Source organism: Ruditapes philippinarum, unplaced genomic scaffold (genome assembly GCF_026571515.1).
Source record: "Ruditapes philippinarum isolate M1 unplaced genomic scaffold, ASM2657151v2 ctg3809_1_1_1_1, whole genome shotgun sequence".
NCBI classification, from domain to species: domain Eukaryota; kingdom Metazoa; phylum Mollusca; class Bivalvia; order Venerida; family Veneridae; genus Ruditapes; species Ruditapes philippinarum.
The window spans coordinates 25,096-51,275 of NW_026866682.1; the positions used below are offsets into that span (position 1 = coordinate 25,096).

At 30.4% G+C, this 26,180-nt stretch overlaps 1 protein-coding gene across 3 annotated transcripts in view; it reads left to right on the top strand.

The window, feature by feature from the left end:
• The first annotated feature begins 3,599 nt into the window (after positions 1-3,599).
• Positions 3,600-26,180, top strand: part of LOC132733334 (fibrinogen-like protein 1) — a 39,878-nt gene continuing 17,297 nt past the window's right edge. Inside the window, exons 1-2 of one of the 3 annotated variants that reach the window (XM_060719971.1) lie at positions 3,600-3,707; positions 11,253-12,014. In XM_060719971.1, the coding sequence (XP_060575954.1) occupies positions 11,462-12,014 (553 nt within the window). In that variant the 5' untranslated portion in view covers positions 3,600-3,707; positions 11,253-11,461. Of the gene's footprint in view, positions 3,708-6,240; positions 6,262-6,301; positions 6,703-11,252; positions 12,015-26,180 lie in introns of those variants that run through there. The other 2 variants (XM_060719972.1, XM_060719970.1) reach the window with 2 other exon arrangements.

Here is a 26,180-nt window from a genome sequence, read left to right on the forward strand (position 1 = left end):
AACATATAGCGTTAAAGCGCGCTAAACTAAGCGTTACACTATTGGCGCGTCAACGAAAATTGACCCTTTTTAACTGTAAACCGTTCTTATTTTAGATATGTGATAAATAGAATATAAATCTAAAATCGTGTAGATTCAATACTAAAATTATTGAACTCGTTGAATAAATTATATTCAACTCTTTCAATAAATTTAGTACATGTATTAAATCTACAATCATTCAATATTATCCTCTATATACGCATGTAGAAATAATTAATTTTCGCAATGAAAAATATTTGCAACACGACATCTGTTAAATATTTCGGAAGAATTAAACTGTTATGTTGATCAAAATAAGGCTCGGTAATTAAAATATTTTTGGATAAATATTTTCAATTTTAGTTTAACACAAATATTTAAGGTTACTTCCTCTATTGTTCTATTGACATCTGGGATTTTAAAAATTAGCTCATTTCTTTAAAAACTACTTTTTATGAATATCGAATAACGGAATGATTTCACAGGGGTAGCCCAAGTTATTCAACAATAATTGCTTTAATTGGTGCATTACTTATGTACGGATACACCAGTTCAAGTCTGTATAAACAAGACAATGGGCAGCAATTAGAATTGTCAATCAATGGGCGGAAACAAGCATAGAGGTTATCAGTGTTGATCGCGAGGTGAAATATTTATGCTGCCTGGTAGAATGAGGTCCAAGTTTGCGATACTGTACAACATAATATTCGACGTTAACACGCTCCTAGAAAGTGTCATATTCGTTTCAGTGGTAAATTGCTTCATCCTATGCCTTGCTACCCTAACCTATCAAAATCCACGTGAAGTACAGGCAGCTAGTGTGATCCTTCCTTACAAAATTCACATAACGTAAAGACTGTGACTGTGATCCGTCCTTACAAAATTTACGACGCTACGTTCAAGGTGCGAGTGAAATGTTCTAACAAAATTAATGTGGCGTACAGGCTGCGAGTATGAATCGTCCTAGTAAAATTCATGTGACGTACAGGCTGCGAGTGTGATGTCCTAACAAAATCCATACTACGTAGAAGCTACGAGTGTGATCAGTGCTCGCAGAACTCGCAAAGTATAGACTGCCAGTTTGATCCGTTCTAACAAAATTCATGCGACGTACAGGTAGCGTAGCGCAGGTTTGATCAGTCCTAGCAAAATTCATGTGACGTACCTGCTGCCAGTTTGATACATCCTAACAAAATTCTTGCAAGTATGATACGTCCTAACAAAATTCATGCGCCGTACAGGCTGCCAGTTTGATATGCCCTAACAAAATTCGTACGACATACAGGCTGCAAGTATATATGATCCATCCTAACAAAATTCGTGAGAGGCACAGGCTGACAGTATGCTCTGTCCTAACAAAATTCGTGTTCCGCAAAGGTTGCGAGTACGATCCGTCCTAAAAAATTCGTGCGACTAACAGGTTGCCACTTTGATCCGTCCTAACAAAATTCGTGGGAGGTACAGTCTGCCAATTTGAAACGTTCTAACAAAATTCGTGCGACGTACAGCTGCCAGTTTCATCCGTCCTAACAAAATTCGTGCGACGTACAGGCTGCGAGTGTGATCTGTCCTAACAAAAATCGTGTTCCGCACAGGTTGCGAGTACGATCCGTCCTAAAAACATTCGTGCGACTTACAGGTTGCCAGTTTGATCCGTCCTAACAAAATTCGTGCGAGGTACAGGCTGTCAATTTGAAACGTTCAACAAAATTCGTGCGATGTACAGGCTACCAGTTTGATCCGTCCTAACAAAATTCGTGCGACGTACAGGCTGCCAGTTTGATCCGTCCTAACAAAATTCGTGCGACGTACAGGCTGCCAGTTTGATCCGCCCTAACAAAATTCGTGCGACGTACAGGCTGCGAGTTCGATTTGTCCTAACAAAATTCGTGCGACGTACAGGCTACCAGTTTGATCCGTCCTAACAAAATTCGTGCGAGGTACAGGCTGTCAATTTGAAACGTTCAACAAAATTCGTGCGATGTACAGGCTACCAGTTTGATCCGTCCTAACAAAATTCGTGCGACGTACAGGCTGCCAGTTTGATCCGTCCTAACAAAGTTCGTGCGACGTACAGGCTGCCAGTTTGATCCGCCCTAACAAAATTCGTGCGACGTACAGGCTGCGAGTTCGATTTGTCCTAACAAAATTCGTGCGACGTACAGGCTGCAAGTGGAATCCACGAGAGTCGGATACAGGTATCAACTTCTTTACATAAATTTTTTTTAAATACCTCGTTACATTTTAACTAGAATATCGAAAAGTAACGAAAATAACGAAAATAGGTCCACTAATCCGGATATCACTTACATTCACTTACAAAAAAGCGATGATTGTGTTTAAATCGAATAAAAACATATGTATCTGAGGGAGAAGTCAATATCAAAAGTGATGATTTTCTTTCAAGGACTAGTCTGATTGAGAAAATACAATTTTTCTACCTTTGAATTGAAGCAAAATTTACATGCTTGGAAATTATTAAGTTCCTTTAGAAAATTCTTGTTAATTATTGACAATCATATCATTTAGATAACGAGACTGTCTATTTATGTCTGTTACCAAGTCGATGTGAGGCTTACGTTCATCAGGGTGACCCCGTCTTTAAACATTTGGACTTTTGTTCTAAACATGGATACAATTAGATGAAGATAATTCTGATGCTCTAAATATATGACGCACTTATTATTTAAAGACACTGTTTCAGCTATCATTATGGCATTGTCGTTATTTTTAGTCTTAATTAGGAGTTGTACTTACAACGAGCGTTAAGTATCAATAGAAAACACACCGCCAATTACCCGACATCTCCGTGTACGACGTTCTGACATTCCTTCTGTTGACCCTAAAGTTCTTTAACAATACAATTAGATAAGTTTCTAAATAATTGGAATGCCAATCAGGCATTATCAGAAATACCTATATGATATACGAGTCCAAAATAAACTAAAATTTCAATAGTCTATATTTAAACATTGTACCGTATTTACCACAATTAACTGTTAAGAGTTGAAACCCGGTTGAATAAAAAAAGTTAACTAATCTGTTATTTCAAATAGGGAAATAATGGTTTTTATCGTTTATATGCTATTAGGAAACATGAGAATTATGCACGTGCACACGTGCATGAACTCAGAGTTATTGTGTGTGTGTGTATAAATGTGTTTATTTGCAAAGAATGACTGTCATATGAGATTGACTCATATTCCACCAAAATGTAATCCTCCTCTCTCACTAGAATTCGACATTGAAAAAAACTGTTCAACAAAAAAGGCCAGATTAGACGCCCCAAAAACTTCATATGAAGTCTAAATCGAATTCATAATATTGTCGGTATATCGTACGTGAATTTAATTGTAATTTAAGAAATACAAATAGGAATTATTGCTAGAATTATTCATCTGATGATAAGTAAATAGGTAAGTCTGTTACAATATTAGAATTTTGTGAAATTCTGCATGAAACAATGCGGTGGTGCATTAAAATAAATTTACGGTAGTGACAGAATTCCGATATGTATGACGTTATTGGTTTTTGCGAAGTTGTCAATTTTGTATGAATAGATTTTAACATAAATACGCTCATTAATTGGGAATTACTAAATTGTTGGATTTTTCATCATTGCGTATAGTATACCCAGAACGGTGTGCAGATTGTATGGAATAAATTATACAGAATATTGAAAAAAGGTAATGATAAAATAAAGCAAGAAATCTGACATGTTAACTAAGTAATTTATTCTTTAAATATTTTTTTCTTTATGCTAAGTATAGGTTAAAATTTATTAGTACGCATTTACAAAATATTGGTCAGGCACGACAAAAAAATAATTTCAAACACTAATATCTGATAGATAGAACATTAGGCATCACTTGTTAATACTATGTTAAAATTCTCACTATACATTTGGATTATTTCAGAAAAGTTGTAGGGGCATTTCTAGGATTACTGAGGTTCAATGAGTTATTTTTTCTATTTGTGTTTGACTGGTCCGTGAATCACTAAAAATATTATATTTTTTATAAAAAAAAAATTTCTTATCATTATTTTAATTTTTTGAAAGTAACACTAGCCGGGATAATTATGAATCTGTATCAATCCGAATTGTACATGTGCATATAAATGAAATGGCTAAGAAAATGTTATCGCGGGTAATAATTATCATTTTTAAACTATCATATTTCACTTGTTGCAAAAACGATGAAAAAAAAATAGATAATAATAATAATAATAATAATAATAATAATAATAATAATAATAATAATAATAATAATAATAATAATTAATAATAATAATAATAATAATAATAATAAAACAAAAAGCAACATCCGTAACAACATGAAATTCTTAAACTAGAAAAATATAGCTTTTCGAATCAAAACTTAACAATATAGACAATAAACTATTTATGTATTAAGAAATCATATAAAATAAATTAGTTTCTATAACAACCAAATCAAGTGAAGAATTAACGCTCTCTTTTATCTAACTTTGTTCTGTTCGGTTAAGTCTACTGTAAAACGGATATACCTTAGCCCGTTTAGTGGTCTGCTTTCGGACATTGAAGGTTGGCCGGACGCGTCACGCGTTATCTGACGGGGAACAAAAGTTCGTTCTGTGGATTGAATGTTCATTCATGATAAATGAGTTTTAAGTAACTGTAGTAAGTACTTGTGGAATTTTTGTAAGATTTACTACCAAGATTTTGGGATGGCTAGTAAGTTCATTCATGACGGTAAGCGAGAAAAATTTATTATTTAAGTTTTCACTTTCAGAATTGTCTGTCTATAGAATGATGCACTTTTTGTATTAAAAAATGTTTTTATTAAAATATGCTGTATGGATATGTAAATATGCATAAAAAACATGTATCACAGTATGTATGTGGTGAAAATAACGAGGAATTGTGTATTAATTAAGTGGATAATCGAGAAGCTTAAATAGTTTTTTTTTTGTTTAAATATATTAGTAATAAAGGTTAGTGTTTGTAAGGAAGCATTTACAAAATTAAATTGGTCAAGAATGGCGCAGCAATTATGAAATAATTGATTTACCAGGTTTAAATTTAGTTGATGTGTTATTGGTCATTTGAAATACTGCAATTCTATTGGACAAAAAATAATTTCAAACACTAAGGTTTATTCAGTATTGTAATTTGTTGCAGGAATGTTCAACATCTTTTTTATGTAAAATTCTATGGAAAGAAAAAACGCATATTTCACTGGATTAACATCCACGTCTCTATTTGTATTGTGGAACCGTTTGAAATTGCATCTGTTAATATTATCTATTTTCCTTTCATTTTTATTAACACGTAAGTATCAACGGGGAATCTATTTATGTCTCTGGTATGAAATTTATCTTAAAACTCATTTCAAGAAAGCATGTACGATTTGTAACAGTGTTTTGTTTGGCGAGTCTGAGCTACATTATAAAAATGTTATAAACACTATAAGTTCTAGAGTACCAGAGCTATAGGTCATAAAATAATAAAGAAAAACAACAGTCAGATCACGCAGATAGTTTGAAGTGGTACGAACTTGTACCTCGAGGTCAGCTGGATAACAAAACTACCGCTTCATTAAATCCCATCAGCTTCATATTTCTAGTTTAACAAAATAATGTCGACAATATAGAATTTATTGGTGTTTATGCCTGAATTAATTATGTCCAAAACTGTCCTATTTAATTACTAACAGAGTCTTGTCCGTATCGAAATGATAATCACTAACAGATATGCGCTGCTTTTGTACGAAAGCAATTTTAAAGTTAAATTCATCTGAACATGCAATGGTAAGAAAAAAACACAACTCATATAATTATTTAAATTCGGATATTTATGATACAAGTAGAAGAAATATGAAAGAAGCTTAAATTCATTGAATATCACGCTTATTTAATCTTGTTAATTGTATTACATTTTAAACAAATTATTATCGAACCTCTCTTGTCTTCATTGCTAGTTTTCATTAGTAATAATTTAGCGAAGTTTATATTACAGGGATTTTGAAGTGGCATCTTAAGGTTAAGTTGCAATGTGTAATATCGGAAGGAAATAAAGTTAAAACAAGAATACACGATTGTAATTACGACGGTAATTGGATCTAAGATGAACAATTGATTAATGATATGATTTATCCAATCAAATCACGCGTAATGGGATAAAGATTAATTCGTCAACAATGCGGATATGACGTGCTTGAAAAAAAAATCATAAAAAGTAATAGATTATCTCTAAATACGGTATGATTTTTGAATTGTTATTTTTTTTAATTTTCTTATTAAATCGATACTGACCGGGGTATATATTTGATTGGTTTCTGGTTACAAATCAGAATGCATGACTGTGTTATCTACTTACCTGTAGCTGCCGGGAACCATACAGAAAGCATATGTTAGGTTCATCAGCACAGCTTGATAGGTTGGTAAACAAGTGGCACTATATAGCAGGGTCTGATAGATTCTGCTTGATCAGTATAGATAGAAGTGATGCCTCGTGAATCAAGTCGTGTCTGATGCTACAGCAAGACCAGGAATATAATATTATAAAATTGATACACTTTACAATTATTATAGTCAGGCTGTGAGATTTTTTATAGCTATTCACTAATGGAAATTGCTTTATTGGTTTGGATTGTAACGTGTACGTGATTCGTGCCAATTTTTTGTGTGGAATAAATACTCGTGAGTAAATAATTTCAATGTATATAGTTTTATATCATAGAACAAAATAAACAAACTACGAACACATGCAGAAAGCTTGTGATGTAAAAATTAATTATTTATATATTTAAATTAAAATATAATACATATCTTAATTAATTAAGCGACATATTCCGTTAATGGATTTCATAAATTGTTGTTTCCTATATACTACGATCATTTTATCTTGATTGTCAGCAATATGTAGTAAAACTTGATACGGTCGTTTTCTTTAAAGGGACTCCTCTGAGGTTTTTGGAGATGACTGAAAATATTTTTTGGAGATTAATGTTGCATTTGATGTTTGCATAGACTAATAACATGTATGCAAAACTTCAAATAATTCGTTTTTTCCAAATAATTATTCTTATTGTGAAAAAATGACCCAAAATTGAAAAGCGTAGCAACGCTTTTCACACAAATCGGGTTAAGTGTCAATGTATCGTTGTATTTCTGAGTGCATTTCTTGACCATCTTTTGCATATATTTTTTTGTTTAAAATACCCCAGCTGATCTATTATGTTGTTAGCTTATTTACTTTATAGAAAAAAATTGGATGAGGGGTGAAGTGTCTTAAGGGTTGAAGTGTCTTCAAAATTTGAGGGGTGAAGTGTCTGGGGGATGAAGTGTATTGCTACCATCTATATATATTATGTTTTTAGGCTTTTTGATTACAGTGAAGTTCCGTTAACTATTATGTAATCAAGATACTGAAAACGTTTTGGAATTTTTTTACATAGAATATTTTAAAATATAAAGACTTTTCTGCTTTAAATATGCATTCTTTGAAATAGATTTTAATTAAGATGTTTAAGCAATATTCAGTATTCAATTCATTCATAATATACAATTTGCATACTCTACCGAAACTAGAAAAAAATAAGAATAATTACGGTCCGTGAAAACGGACGTATCAAATCGAAATGAACGTATTTTTTCCGGACATTTATTTTTTAAATTGATTTGTCACATCTATGCCGGCAGCTGGAAATAACATGTCAATATGCATGTTGCTCTGGAATGTAATTATGTTCTAATATTCCTGATTTTATAACCAGAGTTTATCGATGACATAATCCCAGCAGGGGATATACATTAATATTACCACTTAACCGATGTCGTATAACACTTATCTGTGATCAAAGAGACCGCTAATTAATTTCATATGATTATTTCAACATCTTACACAGATTATTGCGATATATTGCTCGTATAGATTATAACTGTAGACTAACTAGCAATATTAATGTATTTTACCTATAATATCATATCTCTTACTGTGTAGTTTGAATAATTCTTAAAACAGCGGAATTTTTTTCAAATAGACAGTTTGTTACGCCAAAGTCATAGTGACTGCGTGTGCTTGAATTGTCCACATTTTCTTGTTAATAATAATAATTTGTCAAATAGATTCGGACGATCAAATATGTAAAAAAAAATTCAAATTACAACTCCGGCATATAGTTGTTAACAATGATTCTTTATTAAATAGATTTCAAGCAGGTGGTTTATTCTGTCAGAACATTAATCTGAACATGTATCTTATCTTAAATGTACAGCACGTTAATGTCTGTTTTATCTTCTAAATTTATCACTCTTTTATACTGGTAACTAATATTATCTTTTTGCAATACGCACGTATGATATATTTTATTAATTTTAAATGATTATGGCTATTAATGTTTATTCAATTTCAAAGCAACGTCTTTTTGTGCATCCCGCAAGCTTGCATTTTATGTATTTTGAAACAAAATAAAATAAAATAGCCATTAACGCCACAACTCGATTAGTAAGGTAATTTTGTTTCACAATCTCTACTTAATTCTTTATTTTTTTCTTTCGAAAATTTGCGAATTATATTTTTCATTGGACTTTCGAAGATGGTAAAATCATAAGGCTGAATATTTCAACAGATATCAACCGTTAATTCGGTTAATCAATTTTAATGTCGAGTTTGCAAACTTTCATTATCTAAACAAACCTGTTTCTCCGTGCCAGATTGTTCCTTAATTTATGTGTCAGTGGGCCAAAAACTGTATAATACAGTCATTCTACCATTCCAGTACGAGAATCTGACAAAATGTTAATTAACGGTTATTGACAATGTTCAGAATTCTAAGTCTCGTATATTAAGTTATTACAAACGTGTAGTTTTTAATAGATTTATGTGTATTTGTTTCATTAGTGTAGATAACTATGATAAATTTCGTATTTCTGTAACAGATAGTATGATGGTATCAGTGTAGATCTATATCTACAGACATTCCATGTTCTGTTCGTATACTAATTGCTTTAACTAGATACATACGTACATCTGTTTCACGATCATCATCAACCACTGCATGTTATGTATGTTTGGCATTTCCTTTATGTTCTATGTTGACATCTGCAGCTGACACCATGTAATTTAACATACTCGGACTGCTCTTTTACAGGCCCTTTAACAATGTAAAGTATTTCAATTGATTTAAAAAAAATGAGCGGAAAAGAAAGAACGGATAATCAGAAGTTTATACTGAACTTTATGCATTATCTTTATGTTCATTCCGATATTCGTAATATCTTATTATTTTAAATTACGATTTATTGTCAACTTAGTTGATATAATTACATGTATAGTGTGTAAAAATTACAAAGATATTATAAATCATAGTCCAAAATTTTCGAAAATTACAAAGTGGATCAGATCTAGCTAGAAAAAAAAGACGTGAACACTACCCATTATATTATTTAACTATAAAAGGAAAACAAATAGATGGAATTGAAACTGTCGAGTATGGTACTGAGTAATGTATTGTTTAAACTAGACAATATACCAAATTAATGTAAGTTATTGCGACGTGAATGAATGTTCTAAATTTTGAAGAAAAAAATAAATGAGACGCGTCATGACAAAACCAACGTAATTCGTTTGCGACCAGCATGGATCCAGACCAGCCTGCGCATCCGCACAGTCTGATCAGGATCCATGCTGTTCGCTTACAAACCCTATTACAAGTAGAGAAACTGATAGCGAACAGCATGGATCCTGATCAGACTGCGCGGAGGTGCAGGCTGGTCTGGATCCATGCTGGTCGCAAACCCACAATGTTGGTTTTGTCGTGACACGGTTCAAATGTAAAGTTGACTTGGTATGTGTCGAGGCGTTTTACACAACGTTAAGTACAGCCACTTGAACTTTATACCTGTACTAAGAAACTAACAACAATACAAGTTGGAACTTTGCGAACAAAAGTTATAAACTAGATTGTACTTATAAAAGTCACTTACGTGAAGCGTCATTGATAAAAACTTATGAAGTACTTTAACATATTAGCAAAATAGGCGTATAGCATATAAAAGTTAATTTTCTATTCAGCATCTATTTTGTACGATGTTTGACCAGATTATCTTCTTCTCGGCTGTAAGTAGAATAAAGAAGAACATGTGAGATTTCGCCAAAATAAACATTTGGAGTATCTTTTCCACCCATTATATGAACCTAACGTGACCAGGTAATAAGTTGAGTAGCCATCAAATATAATATATACAATTACCAATGTGGTTTGTACGAAGTGATATACCCTAAAAACAACAACATCCTCTGTTCGGACAAAAACAGTTATACGGTGATGTACACACCTCCTGTCGTAAAAAAAAATATTATTGAAACACTTGTTTTAACTGTCCTTTAAATCAATTCATTTGATATTACCAAATGTTTGATTCAAACGATATATAAAATGCATAAATACTCGTCTGTACCCGTCAGTGTTGCAAATTTAACATTTTATGAAAAAGAATTAAAGTATCTTTGTCCGGAAAATGTTCTGAGGAAGGATTATATAACGTGGCCAATGATTTGATAACTTTTATACTGTGGCTGGATCAATAAAGATAATAGTTGGATATCTTGTAATTTGCATAACCCCGTAACATAACATAAGTTATCATAGAGGAATAAGTTCCTGTGATAAAAATATAAGATATAAAACTTGGCTCTGTTTATATCCAATTCGAGTCTAGCAACGTTTTATCAGAACTTTCTCTCGATATGTCTATATTACTTATATTGCAACCTTCGGTGTATCCTATCATCCATTGATAACTATTTCAGGTGTGTGATTTTCATCGGATCATCTTTGTGTAAAAGGTTAATCATCAATACAGTCTAACTCGAAGCTAGCGGATTTAGAAAAGATATACGTATATTATGATAAGGGAAAGAATTGCGTTACATCAATTCACATACACGGAGATCTTTTTTTGCTATATATCTTGATATTGATAAAACGAGATTTTCAACACCATTACATGATAACTTGTCTAAACAAATTGAAAATATTCCAAATTCATGTCTACGCTTCCTTTTTTTCTACACCCAGAGTTCATGTTTATAAAAACACAAGAAGATATGCTACAATTCGCATAGTAGATCTATTTACAAACCTTAATATTTGAAGAAAAAAATATTTTTTCTACGAAACATGCGACATGTTGCTTCCTTTTATCTATTCCAGCTTTATTAATATGTAAACTTTTCATTTATATAGGTTGAAAAGAACGCTGAGGAACGCTGACAACCCGACAGCAGACACATGGCATAATATACAATAATTCTCCAAGAAATTTCGAAATGTTTATTCATTCATTATGAAATTCATTTTTTGCTTGTATGAGTAAGAAATAAGTGTACTTTAAAAAAACGTTTTCTTGAGATAAATTTGTCCACATCGACACAGCACAAGAAACGCTTAAAACAATGAAGTTGACACGGACTCTACAGGGCGCAGTTGTGTTCGCGCTTTTGTTTTTAGTATATAGTGACGACAGTGATAATAAACAGACAAAAAGACGGAAATGTAGGTGCAAAAAATTCATCGATAAACTGAACAAGGACATAGACAAACGATTTGAAGTGTTTGAGAACATGTTTAATCAAATGTTAGCCCATCAAAATGATATTACCAACACCAATACTACAGCTGCTGTTCAAAATGACCAAGCTGGTCAAAAACTGACTAATCTGTCTGTAGATATGAACACGTATAAAAGCAAATTACAAAGAGAGTGCCAGAGTTTAAGACAATTACAAGAGAATATGTACTCACAAGAGAAAAATGTTGATAATTTAAATGCAAATTTCAAATCATTAGATTCAGTTGTTCGGAATTTAACGGCGATTGTTGAGAAGTTAGAAAAGACAGTCCGGAACAGCATAGAGCTGAGGCCGTTGTCATGGACACAGCATCACAATAAACATCACAAAAAACAGAAAGTTGAAAAACAAGCCAAACCGGAAGTCTACCCGAAAGGTAAGCGACAAATACATTTATATGATCAGGATTTTTTTTCTTGTTTTTTTTTTTCAGTTTCTTTTTTTTTAAATATTTCACATGAAATTTTATATATATATCTTTCTGTGAATAAGTCATATTGAAGCATCTTTGTACTTTGGTAACAAAAGCAAAAAAGCGGAAAATTGCTGTAAACATAGCATTAGTTAAACAACTCAAACATACTAATGCTCTTATTTGTATATCGTAAAAATGATTGTCCATGTTGCAGCCAATGACCTTATTACAAATGAATATGTTGTTGTTGTTGTTGTTGTCAGTACAGAATATTTATATTGTTTGTTGATACCAGCAACAATATTAAAAATATATATTAGAACTTGACGTGAAGATTTTTTTTATATTTTAACATTACGAAATTTTCTCAGCGTTTATAACATCTAATCATCGTACTATATTAGAGCCGTGCTATGTACATTTTGTACTTTTACAATTATTCTCGGTTCAAACAATATTAATTGTCGGCTATACTATACCATACAGTGTACACACAATAATTATTATTCTTACTCTTAGCGTATATTCTATACAATTATACATGTAGATATATTTCCACGGATAAGTCAGATTATGATGAAAAATATATATGCTATAGCAACTAGTTTTCCGTCTGCTATTTTTTCCCAATACATCTCCCCGACTCTGGCGGCACGTCAACTGGTTTCTATGTCAGCCACGTGATTTGTCATAATTATTGTCCATGATGATTCATGTGATTGTTTTAATTGACGACAACGGTATGGTATAGCATTTATTGATGAAATTATTTTAACTGACGGCGACGATATGGTAAAGCATTTTCTTGATGAATTACCCTAATTGGTTGGAACGGTTTAAGTGTAGAAATATTATTTATACCATCAATTCAATGTGAATATTACTTTTATATTCAAATGACTCGATGTTTTGAAGATTGTGTTTAGTATATTTGACACAAACCTCACAGGAATTATGTGAAAACATTTAAAATGAATTTAAGTTTTAAATAAACTATCCTTTGCATTCCTAAAAATTTCCTTAACTTCTAACCACTAATTGTTCTTCTGGAAAGGTGAAGCACTAACTCATGAAACATTGTAAACCGTGACTTATATTTTATACAGTCATATAGATCTACTGCAATGCCGTACTTTTAATTATTAAGTGCATATATACGGAGTCACGTGACCACCATGTTTAAATAAGGTTAAATCAGTCATTTGGGGGTAATTCATACATTTTTTCTATATTACTTGTACAGTCAGATAACTTAATTATGTATTGATAAGGTCATATTTCAAATCGCGTGCATTCCAAATCTCTGAGATGTGGAAAGATTAAATTCTGTCACGCAAATTGTTCTCTTTAGTTGGACACACGCGCGATACATTCTACCGCATGAATGGTACACCACAAATATTACATATTTTGTTAATTGCTTTTAAAAAAAGACAACGGCAAAGCACAGATCACAGACATTTAAATTTTCACCATTATTTAATGACTAATTTATGTGAATCAATATGTACATGTAACTTTATTCATTGGCGGTGGTGGTTAATACAAGCCCGCTCCTCACACCACAACAGCCCCACTCCCAGCTCCGGCACCGGAGTACATGAACCCGAGAAGTTCACACAGGTAATATAAGCAATTTTAATGTGATTCATAAAGTCATTAATTTCATGCTTTTTCTTGTTTAGGAAATATCAATTGTCTAAAATAAAAAATAAATAAATAAATAAATAAAAGATCAAACGACCAATCAAGCAATCAATCAATCAATCAAATCATTAAGAAAGGAAGGAATTAAATTACACTTTTCGCTTATAGTTCCATATAAATAAAAATAAATTATATTCATTTTAAAAGTGATTACTGTAAAAGAGAGAAATGCTGTGGAAAAGTTTTGAACATCTCCGATTGCACCAAACAAATAACGATTACATTGTCGGTCAATTTTTATATATTTTTGATACATAAACTTCATAACAGTTGTTTTATGTCTTTTAGAACATCCTATTTAGAAACACATACTGCTATTTTTCTCTGTTTATGTAATGAAATGCCCCCAGAACTTTGCTTTGAATAAACATTCAAAGATTTGATACATATGGCGCCTTGTTTTACATTTGATTACACGGACTATTTTTATACGACTTCTTTGATATAAGCCGCCTGTTGATTCTTACATTAAACACGTTTAACCGTTTTCCTACCTTTCATTTAAAGGAATTCTTTTTTTATAAAAGCTGATTTGTCTATATCAAATATAATATCTATAAAATGTATGACAAGAATTCGAGTATTCATCTCCCAGAAGTTATCATAAAATAAAACCCGAAAACTATTTAGGTACGATTGGCTTTCACGCTATCTTTCATATTCAGATAGAATTTATTACTTTTTCCAACAATAATACCAATGCAATAGCTATTTTCATTTTTTATTATTAATTTCATTTTAAAAAAAAACGAATTCGACTTATTTGAATGATGGGAGCAGACGAAACAAATGACGATAGAATGTGCCCAAGGCTTTATGAAATACACTGGGGACTAAAATGTAAAAGCATGGCTGCAACCGTGTCTTTGCTTTTGTCCATCAGGGGATATACCATGTCTGTTACGTAATAACGTACTATTTATAATAAGCTGATGATATTTACATTAGATAAGCCAGGTTATTAAAATGTCAAGATTATGATTTACAACATGTACCACGGTGGGACGGGAGACGGCGGCCGGGAGCGGAGGGTGAGGTTGGATAAAAATATACGATCAGTATTGTATAATTTGAGGAGAGTTCATTTAGAACGTTTTATTTGAAGAACCGATCAGTCTTTTAACACTGGAATCTATAAGTGTTTCGAGATAGTTTCAACAGTTTACCGATTGTATTAGAAAATAAAGCGCATCTGTTAGCTAACAACTTACTTTTAACAACAGTAACTTCATCTTTTGGCAGATTACGAAATTCTACAACAACAACAACAACAACAACAATTACAAATAATTTATAAACCACAAAGTGAATCGCCTTTGAGATCGATTATTAATTTCTCAGTATTCGTGGCTGTTTGTTTTGATTCTGTAAAATAAATGAAGATTCAGAATTATATTGGCTATAAACAGAAGCAATAAAATTGTTACATAATCTATCAAAATATATATGAAATACATTTTGACTATTACAGAGGGTGCTCTTTTTCTACCTAATAATTTGGCACATGTATATAACAATAACAGCCATGTAGAATTGTATAAAATATAAAGATTTATTGAATTTGTGACTTGTAACATGTTAAACGTTCACATAGTACGCCACCTGTAGGGTTAACTCTTTAAATAAACTAGCCGCAATAAAAACGTCAATTTTACGGGCTATATACTTTGAAACTGCGCAAAATTGCAGATGTGCACATCTTTGCACAAGTGTTTTACATCAATTTTCCCAGTGTTTGATATCCACGTAGAAACATATGAGAGCAAGTAGAGAGTAGACTTTGAAATTCTTTGTCCATTAACCAGACTCCAAGGTTATAAATGTTTCCTTTAAATGAAAAAACAATATCATCACAATAATGAAAATACAATATCATCACAATAATGAAAATACAATATCATCACAATAATGAAAATACAATATCATCACAATAATGAAAATACAATATCATCACAAAAATGAAAATACAATATCATCACAATAATGAAAATACAATATCATTACAATAATGAAAGTACAATATCATCACAATAATGAAAATACAATATCATTACAATAATGAAAGTACAATATCATCACAATATGAATAATGAAAATACAATATCATTACAATAATGAAAGTACAATATCATTACAATAATGAAAATACAATATCATCACAATAATGAAAATACAATATCATCACAAAAATGAAAATACAATATCATCACAATAATGAAAATACAATATCATTACAATAATGAAAGTACAATATCATCACAATAATGAAAATACAATATCATTACAATAATTAAAGTACAATATCATTACAAAAATTAAAATACAATATCATCACAATAAAGAAAGTACAATATCATCACAATAAAGAAAGTACAATATCATCACAATAATGAAAATACAATATCATTACAATAATGAAAATACAATATCATCACAAAAATTAAAATACAATATCATCACAAAAATTAAAATACAATATCATCACAATAAAGAAAGTACAATATCATCACAATAATGAAAATACAATATCATCACAATAATGAAAATACAATATCATCACAAAAATTAAAATACAATATCATCACAATAAAGAAAGTACAATATCATCACAATAATCATATTTAACTAGTTACTTGAAAATCGGCTGGCTGTTAAACAATAATTATGAAACTATCGCATACTTACACACAAATAGTGGAATATCAAATAATTATACACAAATAAAGAGACATAATTATACATAAATTGTGAAATATCGCATACTTATAATTTGTACACAAAATGTGGAATATTGCATAATTATACATAAATAAAGAAAAATCGCATAATTATACACAAATAGTGGAATATCGCATAATTATACACAAGTAGTGAAATATAGCATATTAATATACAATTAGTGGAATATTGCATAATTATACGCGCATAAAGGAGTATCGTATAATTATACACAAATATAGGAATATTGCATAATTATGCACAAACTGCAATATCGCATATACACAAATAAAGGAATATCGCATAATTACGCACAAATGAAAGCATACACAAAAAATGCAATAATACGGCTCTAAGAGACCAACATTTTTGGAAATATATTTCCCAAGATCAATAACTATTAGGACAAAAGTAATTTTAATAATATTGAAAAGTTATATTTGTATTTATTAATTGTTTGAATTTGATGATTAATTTGTTTCTGAATAACAGATAATGCAAGTGGTTCTCGACAGGCGTTATCGTCTTGTATTCCCACTCCCTCTCACCCCAAAAAGAAATATTTGCACGCCCCGCTGCATGATTAACACCACGATAAAGGTGGCCATTTTATCTGGAACCAGAACATCTTTCAATTAAAGTAAAATAAAAACAGTAATGCTAACTATAGCTTCAACCATTCAACTTAATTACTAACCACTTCACATTTAACCGAACGTGAACTGTCCGAAATGAACCCGGATAAAATGAAAAGACTTTTCCCGCCTTATTGTCTTGAAAACTGCTTTTTCTGAAAATATTATTGTAATACTCGTGTAAAATTATTGTCCTGTTATATTTATATATGAATATTTAAATTAGATAAAACAATGTCATTTTTCACTTCTACGTGATATTTTTGTTGCGTTCTAGTAAATATTCTTTTTTCTTTGATTTACCACAAAAAACACCACAAAAAACTATTTCCATATTTCTTCAAAGGATGTAAACTTCATACATACTAACCATGTCGACCGCAAGAAACAAATATTAATTCAAATTTCGTGCTGCGAAACCCATTGCTTACGTGAATGTTTTTGTTTTTCCACCGCCGTATTTGATAAATATAATGTTTAAACAACGTTGAAACTTATTTCTCCTTTTTTCTTTCCAAATAAAATCAAAGTACCTATATTTCTCTCCAGAAATGCACAATAAACACATGACAGCATGAGGTAAATTTTTCTTGCATATACAATCACAAAGTAACTAGCGTGTTATAATAAACTACCACTGTTGGCTTACCCCAGCAACAGTAGCAAAAACCAGGATCTTACAAAATGTATGTGCAAGCTATAAACAAACATTCGTGATAATTGCAGCATTACTCATATAAATGAATCATATCTTATCGTCATTTAACAAGGTGTCTATATACTATCTATACGACTACATCGTGATGTTTTAATACCAACGAAACTTCAGCGGCTGGAAAGCGGAATTGGCGCGTACAATTCACTCAAAAGTACACTATAGAATACAGATCGTGAGTTGAAACAAGTGCATGTTATAAATGTACAAATATTTCAATTTCTTAGCTTAATAATATTCTTATCTTCGATAAAAAAGAATAGTGTTTGAAATTTTTTGAAATAAAGTTAATGCGATCAGTTAAATTAAGATAGTGCATGCATCAGATGTAATGATTCGCACAATTCAACTTCTGTTACTTAAAAACATTTCACCTCAGTTTCTTCCCGACGATTTTTTTCCACTCTGATACTTATAACAACAGTGGTGGTGGTGATACTGAAATTCTTAGTAGCAAGGAATATATTATTTATTTATTATTTCACACCTTATAAAATATATCCAATGTACTTTTAACGTTTGAGCCACGCGATGTTCCAAAAAGATCAATATCAATTAAGCCTCGTTTCCTTTTCTAAAATCCGAAAAATCCATATCAAATGCATATCGTACCCACAATGTTTCAGAGTCCAAAAACTCACATCAGATATAATTAGATATTGTACTTGAAACAAGAAAGACTGTTGGTGTGAATTAAAGAGGTCATAATACATTGTTCAGAACAATACTTATTATATTGGACTCGTACACAATCTGAAACCTATATCAGACTCGGCTAGCGCTTCGTCCAATATAGGTTTATCAGAAAAATAATTCAATATTGCAAGTATTAATGTACAATAACCTCATAATATACTTTCAATCTTAAACTTAAGCTTCATTCCGTAGAAACGTAAGGCTACATACATGTAGATCTATGTATCTTCAAAGAAAATTGGACATACTTAACTGATTTTATGGAATTTATTATTCTTAAATTAATACGACAAGGTTACATTAGAAAACATTTTGCCTATAAGCATATGGCTTTTAACTTTAACGTTGTATTGGAAATTGCACTAAATTATTAGCGACATCTGAAGGAAATGTTCATTAATTTACATTCCTATGTAAATAACTTTTATATCAGCACTGTCAAAGATATGAAAAACCTGTCTGACATAACATTTCTAAAATAACTATTCCATGAACAGCACTTGGCACATGGCTGATTTGATTATGATTTTATAATTCCAGCAAAAAAAATTGATTCAGTTTGGTCTTTATCAGGATGATTCTGGATATAATTTGCTCAAAGATATATTGGTTAACCTTGTACATTAAGTGCAGTTATTCACGATCATTTGTTTAGGTTGCTTTTAAACAAATTGACAAAAATGGCTCTTGTGTTTTTGTAAACTGTTTATAAAATAAGATGGGAAACGATTTCGGCAGGTAGCTGGAGGAAATTGTCTGAAATGCAACAAAGTGCGGCGGCAACATCTTGCTGCTAGCGATTGTTTATTTACACAGACATTTTGGCAAGTTACGATTTCGTATTTGTTGTGATCAAACTTAACTGCCACGAAAATATATTAACTTTTACTGAATTTAATTGAATTTTTTTTTCGAAAAGTCAGATAATTTGCAAAAAAAGTGTGTTGTTGAAATATCAGTATATTGTATACTGAAATGATCGGTGATTTGCTGGATGTATATAGTTGCCAAGACAATGAAAGTGAAATAACTATCAGACTCTGATCTTTAGTTTGTTTATCATCTTGTTTTAATTATTTTTTAATTTTATTTATGCTACCTTGAACTCTTAATAGTTTTAGATATTATATAAATTTATATGAAACAAGAAAAGTTTAATACAATGCTGAAATCTATGAAAATTTCCCACAAGTCTTTGAACATGAATGAAAAAAATAAGCGTGAAATATAGACGAAAATTTGATAAGAACTTATTACATACATGTGTATATACCAGATTGATTGAAATTCTTCTAAATTACTTTACTGTATACATTGAATATATGTGATATTAAAGTCATGTTAATAAATCATATATACAAATCACGTTGTAACTACGACCTTCCAAGAATCGTGTATATTTGCCACGGTCTATATCATAATTGAGCGGTCCTGATTGTTTCAAATATTGCGTTATCATGGCAGACTTTCTTTAATGTTCGAATGTTTCATTTTGATCAATGAAACATTTCGCTGACCTGAAAATAATAACCAGACTATCAATATAGGTGGGGAATATAGGTAATTGGAGCATGCATGTTGGGTGGTCTGAAAATAAAGAATTAATTGCTTATTTAATAATAACTAATATAATGCATTTTTATTGTTAATTTCGGTTTTAATGGTCTGTTCGTTAAGCTTGTTCGTTAAATTAGTTATATTACTCATTACTGACACCAGGTGGCGTTTAAGAAGGCAATGAAGATTTGCTGTATCTGCTTTTACGATATTCTTATAATACAACAAATGAAGATGTTTTTTTTTTAACTCAAAAGAATAATATGGAGTTTCTCTAAATTAGTAACTCATATAGATTTACCTGATCGAAACGTTGTATTTTTAAAACATTACTATTAGTATTAGAAGTTAAAACTTGAGTTGTCTCCAATACTCCTATTTACACTATTCACTCAGAAAACGCACGAATTTGACATAGATTCATATAAAGTAATATTTTATTATTATAAAACATAATGCATAATCAAATATATAATCATATTCCAATTAAATTTCTTAGTTTGATCCACATTTAAGCCAAGATATTTCTTGACAAAGGTCCAAATATTTTGTTGATTATCGTAAATATTGTTCAATATTTTCGGGGTCTGTCTAATTAAAATTTCAATACGTTATTAGAATATTAGAATATCTTAGAGCGGAACTATTTTCGTCATAATTATACATCTGCAGATTACAGATAAGTTTGTTCCAAAAATAAAATGTTTCAAGTTTGTTCTAAAAAACAGACATTTTTGATATCTTAAACAGGGTACTTTGCCTGCTGTCAAAATCATTAAAATCTGTATTCTAACTAGAAAATGAAAAGATTGAAAAACAGATGAGATGGAAACATTTTGTCTACATCTTATTTCATATGATCTATGGTTAAAGTTAAGAATAGAATTTGGAATGTATAAACAATTATGTATGAATCGTTGAATTCATTCAAGGTGAAATAACGGGTCTGTTTTATGTAGAAGTGATTTTTTTAAAATTCTCTCAACACTGTTGTTTATCGAGATTATCTTATGATGAAAATTTCAAAAAAATAAGCATGTTACAATATTTGAAAGTAAGATAGATAGTTTTATTTCAATCATATTAGGCTTAAAAGCCCACGATGACATGTTAACAGCATAATACTAGACAACGAACAGTGCATATACATATGAAATACATAACATAGCATGATGATAATATCGGAGAAGATCATAACGACAAACTCTTCAAGTATAAATACATTAATGTTGTGTTTAACTTACATATACATGTATATGTATAGTATCATTTTATATAAATGTAATCCAAAACATATCTATTTGATGAATCTTTAAAGTTTTAAACCTATGTGAAATTATATACATTCATCAAATAATAGGTTATATACATACATGTACTGAATATATCCACGATTCTTGCCACACTCTAAGACAAGAAACATAGAATATAATTGATGCATATTTAATTCATTTGTAATGGTTATAACATAAATATATCGGCCTTACCGAAAAGAAACTGCAAGACTGATAATATGTTATAAATTAACAATCATATTCAACATGACTTATTTTCATTTATATGTTCGTTTTACATATATACGTTTATTTAAGATGAGATATTTCAACAAAATGAGCACATCGCATCCAATGAAATAAATATGCATACTACACAATGTATTATTAACATTATTCATGTGTCATAGCTCTTTCGCCATAGAGACAAAAGAGAATTTATAAAGTATCAAAAGTAACCCTAGAATATATTCATCTTTTGAAAGCATATATATCACTTAAATTAATATAGTATGCACAGTTTATAGAAAAAAGACATTGTACTTAACAGTATACTTAGACGCTAAATTATATTAATGACTACATGAGATTGTTTCAACTAACGGTATTAACAAAAAATAATTATAACTTTAACAAATAATTAAATGATAGAATTTCTTAGTTTAAAAGCTTTTTCAACAAATATTCCTAGGTTTCTTATCACTTTTTTATTTTCTGAATTTAATAATTCTATAAATTTATACATATTTGGTCTGTTCCAAAACTTCTTGTGAATATAAGAGTTTTCTTAATTCTATATATAATGAGCATTCAATAACGAAATGGTATTCGTCTTCAAGAGTATTGCATAATGAACATTTTCTATCGTTTAAGGGTATTCTGGTTGGTTTAGCCCACCTACCAGCTTCTACTTGTAGTCTATGAGAGGACACTCTCAGACGTGTTAATGACTGAACAAATTTATTTGCAGTAAAACAATCAAGATATGGTTGGTACCTAAAGAAAGAAATATTTCTATAAAACAAAGCTCTACTAGAATTTGATAATCTTGAGTTCCAGTTCTGAATAAATTGGTCATTTAATCTTTGTTTAACTAAGGACAAAAATATCTTATCATCACCTACACCTTGATATAACCATGCGTCAACAAAACCTAGTGAACATAACAAATCTTTTAACATGGAACACCAATTTCGCCTATTTTCATACTGTTCAAAATCATCTTTTAACAAAGAGTAAATAATGAAGACATACTTGTTTCTTCCTAAATGTAATATTTTTAACCAATATTTAATAATATTTAAAAAATGCACAGTTTTAAAGGATACCCGACCTAATTCCCCATAAATAAAGTCATTTTGTGTAGTCTTTTTAACACCTAAAAGTTTTTTACAAAATTGTAAATGCACCCTTTCAATTGATAAATCATTGACAAAACCACACACTTCGCTGCAATAATTTAAAATCGGAGATACGAGTTTATCAAATAATTCTAATTTATGTTTTGGTTGTAAATAGGTAAATTTGTATAAATATTTATTCAGCTTAAATACTGCTTTTTGCGCTTGACCTGCTATAGTATTGTGGGCGGTACTTAATGAACCTCCACTTGTAAAACAACACCTAAATAACAAAAATTGTTCACAATCTGAATAGACTGTTCATTGTATAAAAATTCTAAATTTCGTGGTAATGTTCCACCTTTCTTAAAAATCATTATTTTTGTTTTAGAGACATTAACCTTCATTTTCCACAGCTCACAATAATTGTATAATAAATCAATACTTTTTTGGAGTTCTTCAGGTGAATTTGCGAATATAACAATATCGTCTGCGTATAGTAATAAAAATATTTTTAAACATGTTTACATCTAAGCCAGTCATATTACCATGTATAAAAACATCTTCAAGGTCATTTATGAACATAGAAAATAAGAAAGGAGATAGACATTCTCATTGTCTTACTCCTAGTAAATATGAGTATTCGTCACTTAACATGTTACAATGCTTAACTCTTGATTTTACAGACTCATAAATGGATTTTACAATATCAAAAATCTTTCCTCGTAAACCTAGTTGTATCAATTTGTACCACAGATTATCTCTAACAATATAGTCAAATGCTTTACTAAAATCAACAAATAAAGTATAAAGTTGCTTTCCTTGATTTAAAAAGTGTGACAATAATCCATTTAATACATATATATTATCTACTGTACTCATCTTTGATCTAAACCCTGCTTGTGCTTCTATATAAACATTGTAATTTTCTGCCCAAAACTTTAATCTGTTATTAATAATACGGGTGAAAAGTTTACCTAAACAGCTTAAAAGTGTAATACCACGATAATTTTCAACATTATTAATGCTCCCTTTTTTATGTAAAGGTATTACATAACCTTCTGACCACCTAACCGGAAAATAACCAATATCATATATTTTATTAAATAACGAATACAAAACAGGTAATAAAATATCTTTACCTTGTACAAAAAATTCGTTTAACAATAAATCAGGCCCGCTTGACCTATTATTCTTGGGCTCCTTTAAAGCTAAACTAATCTCCTCCGTAGTGATGATGGTATTCAATTCATTAAACATTATTTTAAATTCATTATTTTCATAACGCTCTACAAAATGTAAAATATCTTCGTCAGGTGAAAAAAATCTATCATCTGGACTATTTACAGCTTTAAAATATTGGGCAAATGTAGATAACGGTATATTAGAATGATTTACACCAGAAGCTTCTTTTAACATTTTCCAATACAGACGTGCATTATTATATCTTACAGTTAACAGTTTATTTGTTTTTTCTTTATCAAAATTATATCTACATTTACGTAATACAGTTTTATACTCAGACCTGGCTTTTACCATGTTTACTCTATTAAAATCATTCTGGCAATCACGATATTTGTTTAAGCATTTATAAAATATTTGCTGCTTTTCAAAACACTCGCTATTAAACCATGGTTGATTTACATCATTTGTTACACACTTAGAGCCAGTGGCTGAAACCCTTTTGATAAATGGAGAAGCAATATTATTAAACATGTTTTCTAAATTTTGCAAACAATTATCAATGTCGCCTTTTGTAGAGCTTAATAATATATTATTTTCTAAATTATCAAGATTCTCAATATTTTCATCTGTTGATAATAACTCAATATACTGATCTTTCAAATTTTCTTTCCATACATAGGTAAAATCAACACTATCATAATTCTGATTTAAATCATTATAATCATATATATTGTCAACATAATCACTAGATTTATTGAACACAAAAGAAACAGTTATAAGACAGTGATCAGACACAATATTAGGACAATCAATATCAAATGTACCAATTTTCTCACATAAACTATTTTACACAATAAATAGTCAACAACACTACACCCTCTATTATTCACAAATGTGTATTTACCAATATTATAATCTTCATCTTTCCGTCCATTCATTATTCTATAACCCGTTTGTTTACAAAAATCTAAAAGCAACCTGCCATTATTATTAACATGCCCTTTATCTTGTGAAAACCGATCTAAATTTCTATCTGTCTGATAATCGTCTGGTAAAATATCACTATTAAAAGCATTATAAGTATCATGAATAACAAAATCTGGGAGTACCGACGTTCGGGCATTGAAATCGCCAAAAATTGTATAATAGCAATCATCATTTGAACAATTTTCTACATAAGTAACTGAATCAATCAATCTGTCAATCTGTCAGACCAATATATATATCTTTATCTATTAAAAGTTTATTGGCCGAAATTTTTATCCATAATATATCATCTTGGGATGTAAAAAATAATGTATCATCAGAAACAAAATTTGATTTCACATAAATAATAATGCCACCTGAATTCCGTTTTGCTGTATTTTTAACAGATGTTCTATGTAAAACAAAATACTCAAAACCGTCGACCTGTAAATTAGAAAATGAATCTGTCCACGTTTCTGTAAAAAGAACAATGTCATTACTTTCAAACACATTTTTCACAAAATCTGAATTCAGTTTATTCGTCCGTTTACTTTGCAAACCATTTATATTCATATACGCACATCTAATAGCGACCTCCTCCGCGGTGTCCTAGATATTGACTTGCTGCCCACGCGTAGGTAAAGTCCGTGTAAGACAGAGTCTTTGAGTTTCTTTGAAGTTTTTGCAAATTTTCATCGTGTAATTTTTATCCTAATTTAAAGAATGATAAGGCACAATGATCATGTTGCACACGCTGCAGAGATCACAAGAACAAGTTCACGAGGTATAAACTGTTACAGGCAAAACCAAGTTCTTGATAAATATTATGTTGGATTTTTTTGTTGTTGTTTTTGTTGTTTTTGTTTTTTTTTACCAAAGAAGAGAATTGTAAAGAAAATTATAGACAAAATGGTTAACGAAAGTTATGGACAAAATGGTTAACCAATGAAAAAAATGTAAAGAAAATTATAGACAAAATGGTTAACCAAAGAAGTAAATTGTCAAGGAAACTATAGACAAAATGCTTAACCAAATAAAAAAATGAGAAAAAAGAGGTGTAAGCATGAAGTCTGATGATGGAGGATGCTGAATGTACTCATGTTTAGCTGCGGTTGAAAAAGGTCTTAATATCGATGTCACTTCTTTTTTTAAAAGACTCATTATCTCCTAAAAAGCTATCTTTTTTTATTTCTATGAAGCTTTTTACTTTTGATGTTCTGTTACAGTTTTTGAACTATACTCATTGGCCACATAGCTTAACCCATCTTGATTTTTTGTAATTAACATTTTACATATAGTACATTAAAGTTACATTAAATAAATTTGTAAAAATA